Source organism: Ovis aries, chromosome 15 (genome assembly GCF_016772045.2).
Source record: "Ovis aries strain OAR_USU_Benz2616 breed Rambouillet chromosome 15, ARS-UI_Ramb_v3.0, whole genome shotgun sequence".
NCBI classification, from domain to species: Eukaryota; Metazoa; Chordata; class Mammalia; order Artiodactyla; family Bovidae; genus Ovis; species Ovis aries.
Genome location: NC_056068.1, coordinates 75,631,887 through 75,646,485, shown reverse-complemented (window position 1 = coordinate 75,646,485; position 14,599 = coordinate 75,631,887). Strand labels below are relative to the sequence as shown.

Sequence of the window (14,599 nt, the reverse complement as noted above, 5' to 3'; positions counted from 1 at the left end):
AAGGAGAATGAGAAGAGTTTTCTTCTCCTCTAGATGGTAAATGAAAGTGTGAAATGTATCAGGTTTATTTTTGGGTTCATGCTAGTCTCCCCTTTACTTCTATTCTGCCACCTCTTATTCTCCATTCAGGATCCTTAGTTCCCTAGCACACTGTTCTTAGCACTGCATTATTATATATTTTTCTTTATAATAACTTCCCGAGCATATAGAGCTCTTTTAGAGGGTACAGTGGAGCTGTTTTTAGTCTCTTCACATAGCTCTGCAACTCCTACCACTATATAATTTTAGAATATTTTCATTGCACCCCCCCCCTCTCCAAAAAGCCCCATACCTATCAGCAGCCACTCACTATTCCTCCCCAAGTCTCCACCCCCAGTCCCTGGCAACTATTAATCTACTTTTTCTGTGTATCACTTCTCCGGGACATTTCATCAATGGGATGATGTGACTTTTTGTGTCTGACTTTTACTTAGCATAATGTTTTCAAGGTTCATCCATATTGCAGCATGCATCAACTCTGCAGTCTCTTATTGCTAAACAGTATTCCTTGTGTGGATATACGACTTTTTATTTACCCATTCATAAGTTGATGGGCATTTATATTGCTTCTGCTTTGGAGCTGTTGCAAGTAATGCTGCTGTGAATATTCATGTACAGGTTTTCACGTGAATACATGTACCTACCTGGAAGTAGAATTGCTAAGGCTTATGATAACTCTTGTGTTTAACTTCTTGAGGAACTGCCAAACCTTATTCACACTAGCAGTGCAAGAGAGCTGAGCGCCTGTTTCTCTGCTTTCTTGCCAACGCCTGTTATTTAAATATTCAAACAGGACAAAGGAAAACGTTTATGGTCAAAAGGGTCTGAAATCCCAAACACCTGCCATTGTCACTGTAACATCTTTAAATTGTTTTTCACAGTTGCTTCCATTCCTCCTCTTAAAAAGCTACAAGTCGTTTAAATCTCTCAATTTCGGGGGGTTGTGTGTGTTTGCGTATACATGAGGGTTGTAATTTTTTTGTGGGCAACTCTTAGTAGGACTCTGAGTTAGTATGGTCATTTATTATGGACTTCAGGGTGTGCACTCAGTACTGTAGGCAAATAACCATCAGAGGAGGAGAATATAGAAATTACTGTATGTTTTTCAATTCATAAACTTCACACAGTAACATTGCTTGTTAGTATTTTAAAACATTGAATGGTTTGGTTTTTTTCTCTTAGCTACTTTAAAATTGATAATAATCAATTTTATTGATTATTAAAGTCAGCTACTTTAATTGATAATAATTAAAGAATAAATATTATTTTGTTTCTTGGTCTAAAATTTGATTTTAGTTTGGTCATGTTCTCAGCTGTCCCTAACTGTTACATCTTCAGGCTACTATAAAAATAAGTAAATAGATAAATATTTAGGGGGAATTCCCTGATCAGTGGGTAGGACTTTGTGTTCTCACTGCCAAGGATCTGGGTTCAATCCCTGATCAGGGAACTAAGATCCTGCAAGCCACATGGCATAGCCTGCAGAAGAAAGATGTCTTTGGCTTACTTATAATTTTCTGATACTTACCCTTGTTCAGGTGATGCAAATGAAGCTTCACATAGTTGCTTTGATTGCCCAGAAGGGAAATTTTTCCAAAACTTCAGCACAGATCGTCTTGGATGGACTTGTAGACAAGGTTGGAGATGTGAAATGTGGGAACAATGCAAAAGAAGCTATGACAGCAATAGCTGAAGCGTGTGTGTTGCCGTGGACAGCTGAACAGGTCAGTGGCAGAGTGCTCTTTCTTCAGGATTCCCCAGTTTTTCCCCCAGTTTTAATTTAAGGTTATTAGTTAAACTTCAGTTCTTTTCTTCTCAAGTAAAAGCACTCTGATACTGCGTTTTAATTTTTACCTTTAGTAATAACTATTGCATGATAATCAAAATTGTCTCAGTCAAGAATATTCTATTAAGGATGAGAGTAGCTTTCTCTTACGACATTACAAGAGACCACCAATGAAAAGTTGTAAACTGTCCAGAATTCTTTTTAAATTTTTTATTGAAGTAGAGTTGATTTACAATACTGTGAGAATGCCTTTAATACTACTGCCACTTACCTTATTTTCTCAAGTTAAACATTTCTGAGGCATTCTTGCCATTGCTTTAGCATCAGAAAAGGCATGCTCAATCCACTTCTACCTTAATGTCAAGCTTTATTTCTATAAGAAATATGAGAGAAAACTCAGATCTGTTTGGTTTTTTGTATGTTTGTTTTTCTGTTCTAGGTTATGTCAATGGCGTTCTCACAGAAGAATCCCAAGAATCAATCAGAAACTCTGAACTGGCTATCAAATGCAATAAAAGAATTTGGTTTTTCTGGGTAAGTCAGAAAGAAAGCAAGTACTTGTTTTGCCACTCTCTTAACTGGTGATTATATTTGTTGTAACTGTCGCTGCTTATTTCTGAGAAGCCAGAGCTCGATTGTCTAATTTACGTAAAACGAAACTACCTTTGTTCCTAAAAAGCCTGTATTGGCTTGTCCTCCTGCATTTTGATATCCACTAACATGAGGGTTCTCTAAGTTGTTTTTCTTCAGTATTTATGATTGAGCCACAGAAAAGCCAGTTCCAAGGATTTGTAGTTAAATACGTTTGAAAATTACTATATAAAATCACATTAGTTTAGAAATCTATAGTGCACTTTGGAAAATTAAACGCTCTTAGAAGTCCTGCAGTAAAGGTGCTTGTTTCTTTACTTTTATTAATTTATTTGGCTGTGTCGGGCCTTAGTGGCAGCACACAGGATCTTTCATTGCAGCACATGGACTCCAGAGCCCACAGGCTCAACAGCTTCAGTGTGCAGGCTAATTGCTCCACAGCACTTGGGATCCCAGGTCTCCAACCAGGGATTGAATCCCTCTCCTCCGCATTGCACTGTGGATTTCAACCTCTGAACCCCAAGGGAAGTCACACAGATGCTTGTTTAACCCTCTCTTTCCCAAAGTTATTTGCTTGTTGAACACATCGGTTTACAGTAGTCTCCCCTTGTCTGTGGTTTCTCCTTCCACAGTTTGTTACCTGCAGTCAACAACAGTCAAAAAATACTAAATGGAAAGTTTCAGAAATAAACAATTCATAAGTTTTAAATTGTGGGCCATTCTGAGTCGCATGGTGAAATCTCACTCTATCCTGCTCAGGATGTGATTCATGCCTTTGTCCAGTGGGTTCCCCCCATTAGTCAGAGGCGCTCTCTCAGTTATCAGATCACCTCTGTGATGTTGCAGTGCTTCTGTCCAGGTAACCCTTATTTTACTTAGTAATGGTCCCAAAGGGCAAGAATAGAGATGCTGGCAATTTGGAAATGCTAAAGAGAAGGTGCAAAGTGCTTCGTTTACATGACAAAGTTCTGAACTCAGTAAGGAAAGAGGAAAATAATGTGCTGAGGTTGCTAAGATCCACAGTAAGAGCAAATCTTCTATCAATAAATTGTAAAGGAAAAGGAAATTTCACACCTCAAACTGCAAGTATTGTAGCTGCTTAGTTAAGATAGAAAGGCATCAAATTTGTGGATGGAAGGCATGAGCAGCAAATGTCATTGATGGGACTATGTTCCACCCAAAAGCGTGGAGTCTGTATGAGGACTTCAGTAAGGAATGCCATGAACAAGTGACACCAAGCCATTTAGTGCAAGTGAGAATGGCCTCACAGACTCAGAAACAGGTATGGACTGAAAAATACAATAATTACTGGAGTAGCTGCATTTATCAGTGAAGCAGCTGCTGCCGCATTTCTGATAGAGTTGAAAAAATTGATTAAGGAGAAAGACCACATTGCCATAACTTGTATTACAGTATATTATTATAATCATTCTATAATTATTATTTATCTCTTACTGCGACTGATTTATAAATTAAACTTTATCATAGGTACATATGTATGGGGGAAAATAGTCTATATAGTACTATCCATACCTTCCGATATCCACTGAGGGGTCTTGGAATGTATCCATCCCAGATAAGGAGGGACTACAGTTTTTATGCAGCTTATTTTATGCCAGGCACTTTCAAATAAAAACTCATTTGATTTAATCATCATAGAAACCATGTGAGGTATGTTCTCTTCCTTTTATAGATGAAGAAGCTAGGGCACAGAAAGTGATCTGCCCAAGTCACAGCTGGAAAATGGCAAAGGCGAAAATTTGAACTCAGGCATTCTGGCTCTGAGCGGGAAGACTCTAACTGTTGTTCTGTGTTGCCTTTCTCTGTCCCCTGATGCTTTTCACATGTTCTCAGTAGGCTGCTTGCAGTGTTCTTAGGTCCACCAAACGAAGACACAATACTCTAGAAATTATGTTTTTTTGGCCATGCCACGTGACTTGTAAGACCTTAGTTCCCTGATCGGGGATTGAACCCAAGCCCTTGGCACTCAGAGTACCAAGTTCTAACCACTGGACCACCAGGGAATTCCCTAGAACGTATCATTTAAGTGTTATTCAGGCAAAGAATTGTTGTGTCAGTATCTGTGGTGTCCTCCTATAGTTGAGGATATTGTTAAAATCCCTTCATAACTGCAGAGTCGTTAATGTAAAAACTACCTTTTGGCATGAATGACATAAAAGCCGTGTGAATATTTTCCTCTTTTTAATTCATCTGTGATCTGTCATTTATTCAACAACTACATATTGAGTACCTGTGATATTCTAGTCATTTGTTACAGACCCTCAGGAATACAGTATGGTCAAGATTAAATTCCTGTTTTCATGGAGCTTATTTGAGTAAGGGGAGATGACAGTAAACAATAAAAAATAGATCAGGAAGTATAAGAACAATGGAATTAAAAATAAAGCCAGATAGGGGGTTAGTGGTAACACCTTGGAGGGTTTAGTGTAGTGTTATTCTCTGTAAGACAGAAATCCTTTCTGAAATAATGCCTGTGAGACATAGACCTTGAGGACATGAGGGGCTGACGGTAAGAGTCTGGTAGTTCTTCCGAATGCAGCTGGGGCGGAGTGAGTGAGGGAGATGGCAGTGGTAGGGGAGAAAGCTCAAAGAATAGGGGGCAGGTCCTGTAGAGCCTCAACGTTTTGAATAAATTGGAAACTATTAGAGGGTTTTGAGCAGGAGATTAACAGGGTTATTTAGACTACAGTCAGAATAGATAGGATCAAGGACAGAAGCAGGGAGACTAATTAGAAGACTGTTGAAATAATTCTGACAAGGAATTATACAGCCTTGGAAGTGTTATGACTTAGAATATATTTTGAAAATAAAACTAAACAGGATACTGGGCTTGAGAGAGAGAGGAGTCAAGGATGACTGAGGAATTTTCAAAGAAGGCTGGGAGCAACTGCAAGGATGAAGTAACTGTTTACCGAGATGGGGAAGATGAGAAGAACGGGTTTGGGGGTTGGGCCGTGGGCGGTCAGGAGCTTGGTATTGACAGATGTAGCACATCTGCTAGACATAAAAATGGAAATGTCACAAAGGCAGTTGGATGTATGATTCTGTGGATTTAGGCATAAATTAACATATTGATAGTATTTAAAGCTTACATTAGATGAGTGTAGAAAGAGAATAAGTCAAACTCAGGACGTATGTAAAGGAAGCCGGTTCTGGAGTCTAGCTTTATAAAACCCCAGTGAGTGTTTTGAGGGTTTCGTTTGTTTGTTTTTAATTTTACGTATTATTTCTTCTAGACTGAATGTGAAAGCTTTCATTAGCAATGTGAAGACAGCTCTGGCCGCCACAAACCCAGTGAGTACACAGCAGCGTGTGTAGGACGGGACGGCCAGCTTCGCGGCTCTGTCCTGACCCGAGCGGTTCTCTTTGTTCTGCCAGGCTGTGAGGACGTCTGCCATCACTCTGCTCGGTGTGATGTATCTGTACGTTGGTCCTTCTTTGCGAATGTTCTTTGAGGATGAGAAGCCTGCCCTCCTATCCCAGATAGATGCAGAATTTGAGAAGGTAAAGGTTTCACAGATGATTCAATCCATAGTTGACTTGAGAATGCTGATTTGGTTAATTTTAAACTTTTAAACATTTGGAATGAAGAATATGTATGTATTTGCATTTATATATATACAGTATCACTGGGAAGAGTTCATAAGAAACGGATGGCCTTGTGAGGAAGAGAGCAAGATAGCTGTAGTTACAGGGTGGGACATTTTCCCCTTGGAATCCTTTGTAGCTTTGACATATTAAACATTTTGAAAAAATTACATATTCAAAAAACACACTAAATGTAACAATTTTTAAAAAATAAACTTGTCCTTCCTTGAATAAACTTTCTAGTTGAAATTGCTAAATTTTGACTGCTCTGTATTGTGTTGGACATACAAGTCAAAACAGCTTTATGATTGAGAAGTCAGATTCTGATAGGTGTGTATTAAAATACCTTTTGTCACATAGTCTCAGAATTGAAGTTTGAGTCTAATTAAATTATTGTGAATATTGTGTTATGAGGGAATATGAAAGTTTGACACAAGCACCATTCTCTCACCAGTTTGCTATCACGTTCTTCACTGAGTTCATTAGCCTCACTGACTTGTCTGTGTGTAGATGCAGGGACAGAACCCACCGGCTCCAACCAGAGGGATTTCTAAACACAGCACTGGTGGGACAGACGAAGGGGAAGATGGAGAGGAACCAGATGACGGGGGCAGTGATGCTGTGGATCTTTTGCCAAGGACAGAAATCAGGTTTACTGCTAATGATTTCTTTGATGATGTCTTAATGGTGCCTTCCACTTCTCAGTCAAGGGGACTTCTGTGACTTCTGATCCTTTTAGGCATCAGGAATTAAGGATTCTGTCTTCTGTGTTTTTTTAGTGATAAAATCACTTCAGAGTTGGTGTCTAAGATTAGTGACAAGAATTGGAAGATCAGGAAAGAAGGCCTTGATGAAGTAGCAGCCATTATCAATGAAGCAAAATTCATCCAGCCAAACATAGGTGAACTTCCAACAGCCTTGAAGGGTCGGCTTAATGATTCAAATAAAATCTTGGTACGTAGAGCATGCCTCTCCTCGAAATAGAGACCCAAGTGTAGAGAACAAACATTTGGACACTAAAGAGGAAGGAAGGGGTGGGATGAATTGGGAGATTAAGATTGATATATAGACGTGTCTTATGTATGTATGTATGTATGTATGAAATATATTGCTATTTATCTATTTTAATAAATAGAACCAATTTATTAAAACAGAACCTCCTGCGTGGTACAGGGAACTCTACTCGCTGCTCTGTGGTGACCTAAATGGGAAGGAAATCCAGAAAAGAGATGATACATGTAAACATGCAGCTGGCTCACTTTGCTGTGCAGCAGAACTCACACAACATTACAAAGCAGCTGTACTCCAGTTTAAAAAGACCATAGCCTGTTCTTTTCCTCTCTCCTCTCCCCCTCTGTGATACGGGGCTCCTTTCCAATAACCTCAACCAGTAAGAAAAAGAAAAAGGATAATGATCACTCTATTTCTTTGAACTAGAAATAGCTTCCTTTCATTCTGAGTGTGCCTCAAGACTTGTTGGAAGATGGCAAGTTTATTAATCAAATTTTCATGAACCTGACTTGCTGTTTACAAGACCTCTGATATTATTATTTGTATATAGAACTGCTTGTAATACAAACAAGCTAAATTTTTAATTTTTAGATTTGGATTTTTATGTCACATTTTTCTTCAACTAAGCTTTACCTTACTTTAAAATTACAAAGCATTATAATCTAATCTAAAATTCTAATACTCCATTTTTATGATGATTAATGGAGAGGCCAGCACCTGAAAATTATCCAAAGCTGATTAGTATCATAACCAGCTGTTTGTTTTAAGTAGGCCAGAAACTTCTTACTGCATTGACCATATAGCAGCAAACTTTTGAAACTCTGAACACACCATGCTGTGATTTGAACATAAGGTGTCGGCTCTTCCCACTCAGGTGCAGCAGACGTTGGCTATCCTCCAGCAGCTGGCAGTAGCCATAGGCCCAAACATCAAGCAGCATGTGAAGAACTTAGGCATCCCTGTCATCACAGTGCTTGGAGACAGCAAGGTATCCCTGATTCTCTTCACCGCAGCTCCATTCTGGAACAGCCAGCCACTACTTAGACTAAGAATAATCCTTTTCTTACGTGTAAGAGTGCACGTAAACAGTCTTAAACTTTTTGTAGAGAAGAGACTATTGGAAGGAAAATAATAAAACATTTTTACCTCCCAGGCAGTATTAAGGTGACCACATACCTCACCTACTAGCTTGTGACTCTTAGATAAGTTACTTATCTTCTTTGTGGTTCAGTGCTTTATCTGTGGAATTTAATTCTTTCAGGATTAAATAAGAGTCTGTACATAAAGTACCTGTATCTGCCTCATATAGTACATACTGAAAAATTGTTGCTATTATGATTATGATATCATTGTTTAAAGTATTGGTATAAAGAGTGAATAAACAAAAATTTTTAGATAATGTATTTTATTTTCTACCTTTTCCCCTGAACTACTAGAATACAGTCTTGTAGTACTTCAGTAAGATATTTGCAGTTGCACAGTCCTAGAATTTGTCTCATTGAAAATTATAAGCTCTTATATGTATCCATAGATTGAATATTTGAATATGTCTACTTTTGTGTAATTCATTTAATTTGAGGAATTGGACTATTTTAATATTTTTCGTGTCATTAAATCCTTCTTATTCTGTGAGTACAAGTTAATATTAAAACAAAATATTTAAATTGTTAATAATTTCAAGCTAACCATTATGAGTTCTCTAACACATAGAATTACATCCTTTAGCAGATAACCAGGGACATGAGAGTCCCCAGAGGTTCAGGAAACAAAACCTAGGGGTTTATTCCCCTAACATGATATTTTATGCCCAGTTCAATGTTTTGCCTAATTAACTAAGTATAGGATCATTACAATTTAGAGTTTTAGTTTCTACTTTACTTTGGAGTACACCCATAGATCTAGTTGTTTCAGAGAAGATAAAGAATGTTCCACGTATGTTTATTATAGATCTGTGGAGAAACCTCTGTTGTTCATGTTTGCAAAGTAATACACTTTTCACTCCTTACCTCCAAACCATAGTGATAGTTTGCTGATTTTCTCCTCCATTCAGAACAATGTTCGATCCGCTGCCCTAGCAACTGTGAATGCTTGGGCAGAACAGACTGGCATGAAGGAATGGTTGGAAGGGGAGGATCTTTCTGAAGAGCTCAAAAAAGAAAATCCTTTCTTGAGGCAAGAGGTTAGTACTCCAAATATGGTGTGCTCTGCTCCTGCTGCTGAGCCTACCTAATAAATATATATGTTATGGATAGAATGAGTTTCATTATAAAATAGCTAATAAAATGAAACCAAATTCCTGGAGCTTTTTTATTCATATGCTTTCTTTTTTCCTTTCCATGTGCCTTTTTAGCAATAATTTTCTAAAATTTGTGAAATTTTCTCTTCAACTCTTAAATGGTAAAATAAGAAGTTTTAATCATGACATAAAAATGCAGTTCAACATTCAAAAATCTATCAGTGTAATCCATCATACCAGCAGACTAAAGAAAAGTCATATAGTCCTATCAATTGACACAAAAAAAGGATTTGAGAAAATCCAACACCTATTCATGATAAAAACTCTGAGGAAGTTAGTAATAATACAAGAGAATTACAACTTAAATTAAAAAACATCTGTAAATGATATTGTTAGTAGTTGAAGACGGAACACTTTCCCCCTAAGATCAGGAACAAAGCAAGGATGTCCATGTTCATTGTTATTACTCAGCATAGAACTAGAAGTTCTAGTCACTGCAGTAAGACCTAAAAAAGAAGTAAAAGGCATATAGCTAGAAAAAGAATAAATAAAACTATCCCTAATTGCAGATAACATGACTGTCTACATAGAAAATCCCAAGATACCTACAATAACCAAAATCAATAAATGAGTTCAGTAAGATTGCAGGATACAAAATAAACATAATCATATTTGACAGAAGTCAAATACATTGAACACATGCAAACTGAAGTTAAAAACACTACAATGTACAGTCACTCCAAAGAAAAGGAAACCCTTTAATGAAACCCTTAAAACAAATACAAAATACATAAACTGAAAATCACAAAATGCTGATGAAGTGTTCAAGGAAGACCCAAAGAGATGTTTGTGGATTAGAAGATTTAACATAATAGAAATGTCAGTTCTGTTCATTTAATGTAATTCCTATCAAAATTTAAGAAAGTGTTTTTTTCAGAGACAAAGTCAAGGTTATTTTAGAACTTATAGTCTAGCTAAAACAATCTTGACAAAGGAAAAAAATGGAAAGAACGATTTTACCATGTACTAGAGATTACTAAATTGCTAACATAATCAAGACACTGTGGGGAATTCCCTGGCCGTCCAGTGGTTAGGACTGCATGCTCTCACTGCCACGGGCACAGATTCAATCCTTGGTTTGCGAATTAAGATCCTGCAAGCCAAGCAGTGTGATCAGAAAGAGAAAAGACGGTGATTGCAGGGGTAAGGAGGAGGAGAATAGACACAGATAGGTGGAACTGAAGAGGAAACCCAAAAACAGACCCATACAAATGTGACCAACTAAGTTTGAAGTTACCAAAGTAATGCAGTGGAGGAAGTGTGACCTTTTCAACACATGATGCCAGAGCAGTTGACATCCAGAGACCAAAAGCATTAAACTTTGGACTAAATCTCACATCTTACACCAAAATTAACTCAAAATGGATTATGGACTTAAACATAGGCCATAAAACTATGGAACTTTTAAAGATAACATAGGGGTAAACCTTCAGGATACAGAAGTTCTTCATGCAAAATATTCATAAGACTTGACACCAAAACCACAATTTATCAAAGTTAAGAACTCTTACTCTGCAAAAAACCATGTGAAGAACATGAGAAGACAGGCTAGAGTGGGAGAAAATATTTGCACTCTGGGTCTGATAAAGAATTATCATCAAGAATGTATATATTAAAAAACTCAAAACTCAACAGTTAAAAAAATCTAATTAGAAATTTGGTAAAAGACATAAACAGACATTTCCCTGAAGAGGATTACAGATGGCAAATAAGCCCATGAAAGGTGTTCAGGGTTACTGGTCATCAAGGAAATGCAAATTAAAACTACAGTGAGATAGACAACTACCAGAATTACTAAAATTAAAAATTGTGACAACATGAAACATCGACAAGAATGTGGAGAAACTTGAACACTCTCCTGGTGGAAATGTAGAATGATATAGCCACTCCAGAAAGTAGTTTGGAAGTTTCTTATAAAACTAAACATGTAGTTAACTTTCAGTTCAGTTCAGTTCAGTTCAGTCACTCAGTCATGTCCAACTCTTTGCGACCCCATGAATCAGAGCACGCCAGGCCTCCCTGTCCATCACCAACTCCCAGAGTTCACTCAAACTCACGTCCATTGATTCGGTGATGCCATCCAGCCATCTCATCCTCTGTCGTCCCCTTCTCCTCCTGCCCCCAATCCCTCCCAGCATCAGAGTCTTTTCCAGTGAGTCAACTCTTCGCATGAGGTGGCCAAAGTATTGGAGTTTCAGCTTCAAAATCAGTCCTTCCAATGAACACCCAGGACTGATCTCCTTTAGAATGGACTGGTTGGATCTTGCAGTCCAAGGGACTCTCAAGAGTCTTCTCCAACACCACAGTTCAAAAGCATCAATTCTTCGGCGCTCAGCCTTCTTCACAGTCCAACTCTCACATCCATACATGACCACTGGAAAAACCATAGCCTTAACTAGACGGACCTTTGTTGGCAAAGTAATGTCTCTGCTTTTGAAGAATATGCTATCTAGGTTGGTCATAACTTTCCTTCCAAGGAGTAAGCGTCTTTTAATTTCATGGCTGCAATCACCATCTGCAGTGATTTTGGAGCCCCCCAAAAATAAAGTCAGCCACTGTTTCCACCGTTTCCCCATCTATTTCCCATGAAGTGATGGGACCAGATGCCATGATCTTAGTTTTCTGAATGTTGAGCTTCAAGCCAACTTTTTTACTCTCCTCTTTCACTTTCATCAAGAGGCTTCTTAGTTCCTCTTCACTTTCTGCCATAAGGGTGGTGTCATCTGCATATCTGAGGTGATTGATATTTCTCCCAGGAATCTTGATTCCAGCTTGTGCTTCTTCCAGCCCAGTGTTTCTCATGATGTACTATGCATATAAGTTCAATAAGCAGGGTGACGATATACAGCCTTGACGTACTCCTTTTCCTATTTGGAACCAGTCTGTTGTTCCATGTATGACCCAACAAATCTTGAGCAGTTATTCCAGAAAAAAGAAAATTTATGTTTATGCAAAAGCCTATAACAAATGTTCATAGCAACTAATTCAAAATAGCCAAAATCTGGAAAGAGATATCTTTCAACAAGCGAATGTTTAAACGAACTATTATATGTCCATATATGTGATACTGTTCAGTAATAAAAGAAAGAAATCACTGATACATGCAACAAGTCAGTTAAATCTCCAAGGAATTGTGCTGAGTGAGAAAGCCAGTACCAAACAGTTCCATATTATATATGATTCCATTTAGATAACTTTGGAATCTCGTGATTTAGAAATAGATGACGGATTAATAGTTGCCAGAGATTAGAGAGGAGGAGGGGGAGGGACATGAGTGTGGTTATAAAAGAGGCAACATGTGGGATTCTTGGGATGAACTATTCAAAATTTTGACAGTGGTGGTGGATACATTAACACAGGATAAAATTGTAGAGAACTAAATATACACACATACACAAATGAGAAAAAGTCCAACTGGAACAATCTAATCAGTGGATTGTATAGGAAATGGAATAAAGAGTGCATGGGCGCTCTCTGTATTATTTCTTATAAGTGCATGTGAAACTGCAATCATCTGGATAAATATTTCAATTAAAAATAGATACAAATATACATTATTTTAGAGGTATAGGGAAACACTCTCTTAAGTGAGGCAGAAAACAGAAGTCCTGGTAAAACTTGTCATCTTCTGATCAAATAAATATTTTGGATCTTCTCTAGCTGAATAGTTCTTAGAATTAAAAGAAATGTGTAAGTTTTTCTTCTTTAAAATGCATTCAGTTCAGTTCAGTTGCTCAGTTGTGTTCGACTCTTTATTTAGAACAATTAAAACTTTATAGCTTAATGCTCAAATATGGTCCAAAAAACTTTGTCCTTACTTTAACTGATTGTCAGCATTGCAAATTTGTTATTTCATTGAACAAGAAAATAACTGATTTCATATTGGAAAATTGCAGTGTGAGAACTAATTCAGTGTTTGGTACTGATGAAATAATTAAGCTTAAGATCAGAAATAATAACAGTTTTCTACACGAATTATGTAACTGGTCTTTATTTCTTTTGACAGCTTCTGGGCTGGCTGGCTGAGAAACTACCGACTCTTCGTTCCACCCCCACAGACCTTATCCTTTGTGTTCCCCACCTCTATTCCTGCCTAGAGGATCGCAATGGAGACGTGCGAAAGAAGGCCCAGGACGCCTTGCCGTTCTTCATGATGCACTTAGGATATGAGAAAATGGCCAAAGCTACTGGGAAACTAAAAGTACTTCACTTATTATTGCTGCTGTTAAAAGCCATTAGAAAAATATTGAACATGAATTTATAGAGGCAAAAGATCATATTACTTCCTATGAGTTTCAACTTGAAATCCCAATGAGAGCACAGATCAAATATTTAGTAGTGTAGAACTTCTAAAGAATCTGCTGGCTTTGCAGGGATGAAAATTGTGACCTTCTAGAATGGCAGCTAACTTAGTGTGACTTCATAATGTGTTACTTCTCTTGCATTGTGTGCTGCCTCCCTTCATTGGTATTTCAAAACCAGGAGCTCAAAGATTCGTTTGACAGCAGATCTGTTAGTAAGCATAGTATGGGTATATCATTTCTGTGGCCTCTCACCTCTTTTATATTGTCTCCCTAGCCAACTTCTAAAGATCAGGTGTTGGCCATGTTAGAGAAAGCCAAAGCTAACATGCCAGCCAAGCCCACTGCATCTGCTAAAGCAACATCCAAACCAGTGGGAGGGTCAGCTCCAGCCAAATTCCAGCCTGCCTCAGGTAACTTTATTTTGAATGGGTTATAGGGGAATTAAAATAGCCGCGGGAACTCTTAAAGAAATCCAACCTTCGTTTTTAAATCACAGTTTCTCATGGCTTAGATCCCAAGCCTTCCCTCCAACTCCTCAAGTTGCCTTTTTTCCTGCCAGTAACTGTGCTGAGGGTTTGAAGATAATTAACTTGATTTCCAACTTCAAAAAGCAGTTTTGGAGCAGCACAGTGAAATACTCCAGAAAGCAAGTGCTCAGTTTTTAAGGTTTCCATAACTATTTTCTGCTATTGGATATTATAGTTAGAAGGGGAATTGGGGCCATCTGGCTGAATCCCCTTTATTAACAGACAAGAAATACCAGAGGTTAAGTGACTTGCACAGGGTCAAACAGCCAGTCAATGTCTGAACCAGGAGGACTCTGCTTCCTCATTCTTCCCTTGCACTTGGCTATTTGCTGATCGATTCTAATATTTATTGAATTCTCTGGCAGTCCAGTGGTTAGGACTCCATACTTCCACTGAAGCAAGGGGTACTGGTTCAATCCCCACTGGTCACAACAAC

General features: G+C 38.0%; 1 protein-coding gene and 1 non-coding gene across 14 annotated transcripts in view; one reads left to right on the top strand and one right to left on the bottom strand.

Annotated features, from left to right (window-relative positions):
- CKAP5 (cytoskeleton associated protein 5) overlaps window positions 1–14,599 on the top strand; it is a 94,643-nt gene that overhangs the window by 58,337 nt on the left and 21,707 nt on the right. For all 13 annotated transcript variants that reach the window (XM_012096359.4, XM_012096358.4, XM_012096357.4 and 10 more), the window contains 10 exons: window positions 1,578–1,763; window positions 2,265–2,359; window positions 5,674–5,731; window positions 5,816–5,941; window positions 6,536–6,675; window positions 6,805–6,979; window positions 7,911–8,024; window positions 9,087–9,215; window positions 13,339–13,533; window positions 13,911–14,046. In XM_012096359.4, coding sequence (XP_011951749.3) covers window positions 1,578–1,763; window positions 2,265–2,359; window positions 5,674–5,731; window positions 5,816–5,941; window positions 6,536–6,675; window positions 6,805–6,979; window positions 7,911–8,024; window positions 9,087–9,215; window positions 13,339–13,533; window positions 13,911–14,046 — 1,354 coding nt within the window. The remainder of the gene's footprint in view (window positions 1–1,577; window positions 1,764–2,264; window positions 2,360–5,673; window positions 5,732–5,815; window positions 5,942–6,535; window positions 6,676–6,804; window positions 6,980–7,910; window positions 8,025–9,086; window positions 9,216–13,338; window positions 13,534–13,910; window positions 14,047–14,599) is intronic.
- TRNAQ-CUG (transfer RNA glutamine (anticodon CUG)) lies at window positions 4,368–4,440 on the bottom strand. Its single transcript has one exon. It is a non-coding gene; the product is annotated as a tRNA-Gln (tRNA).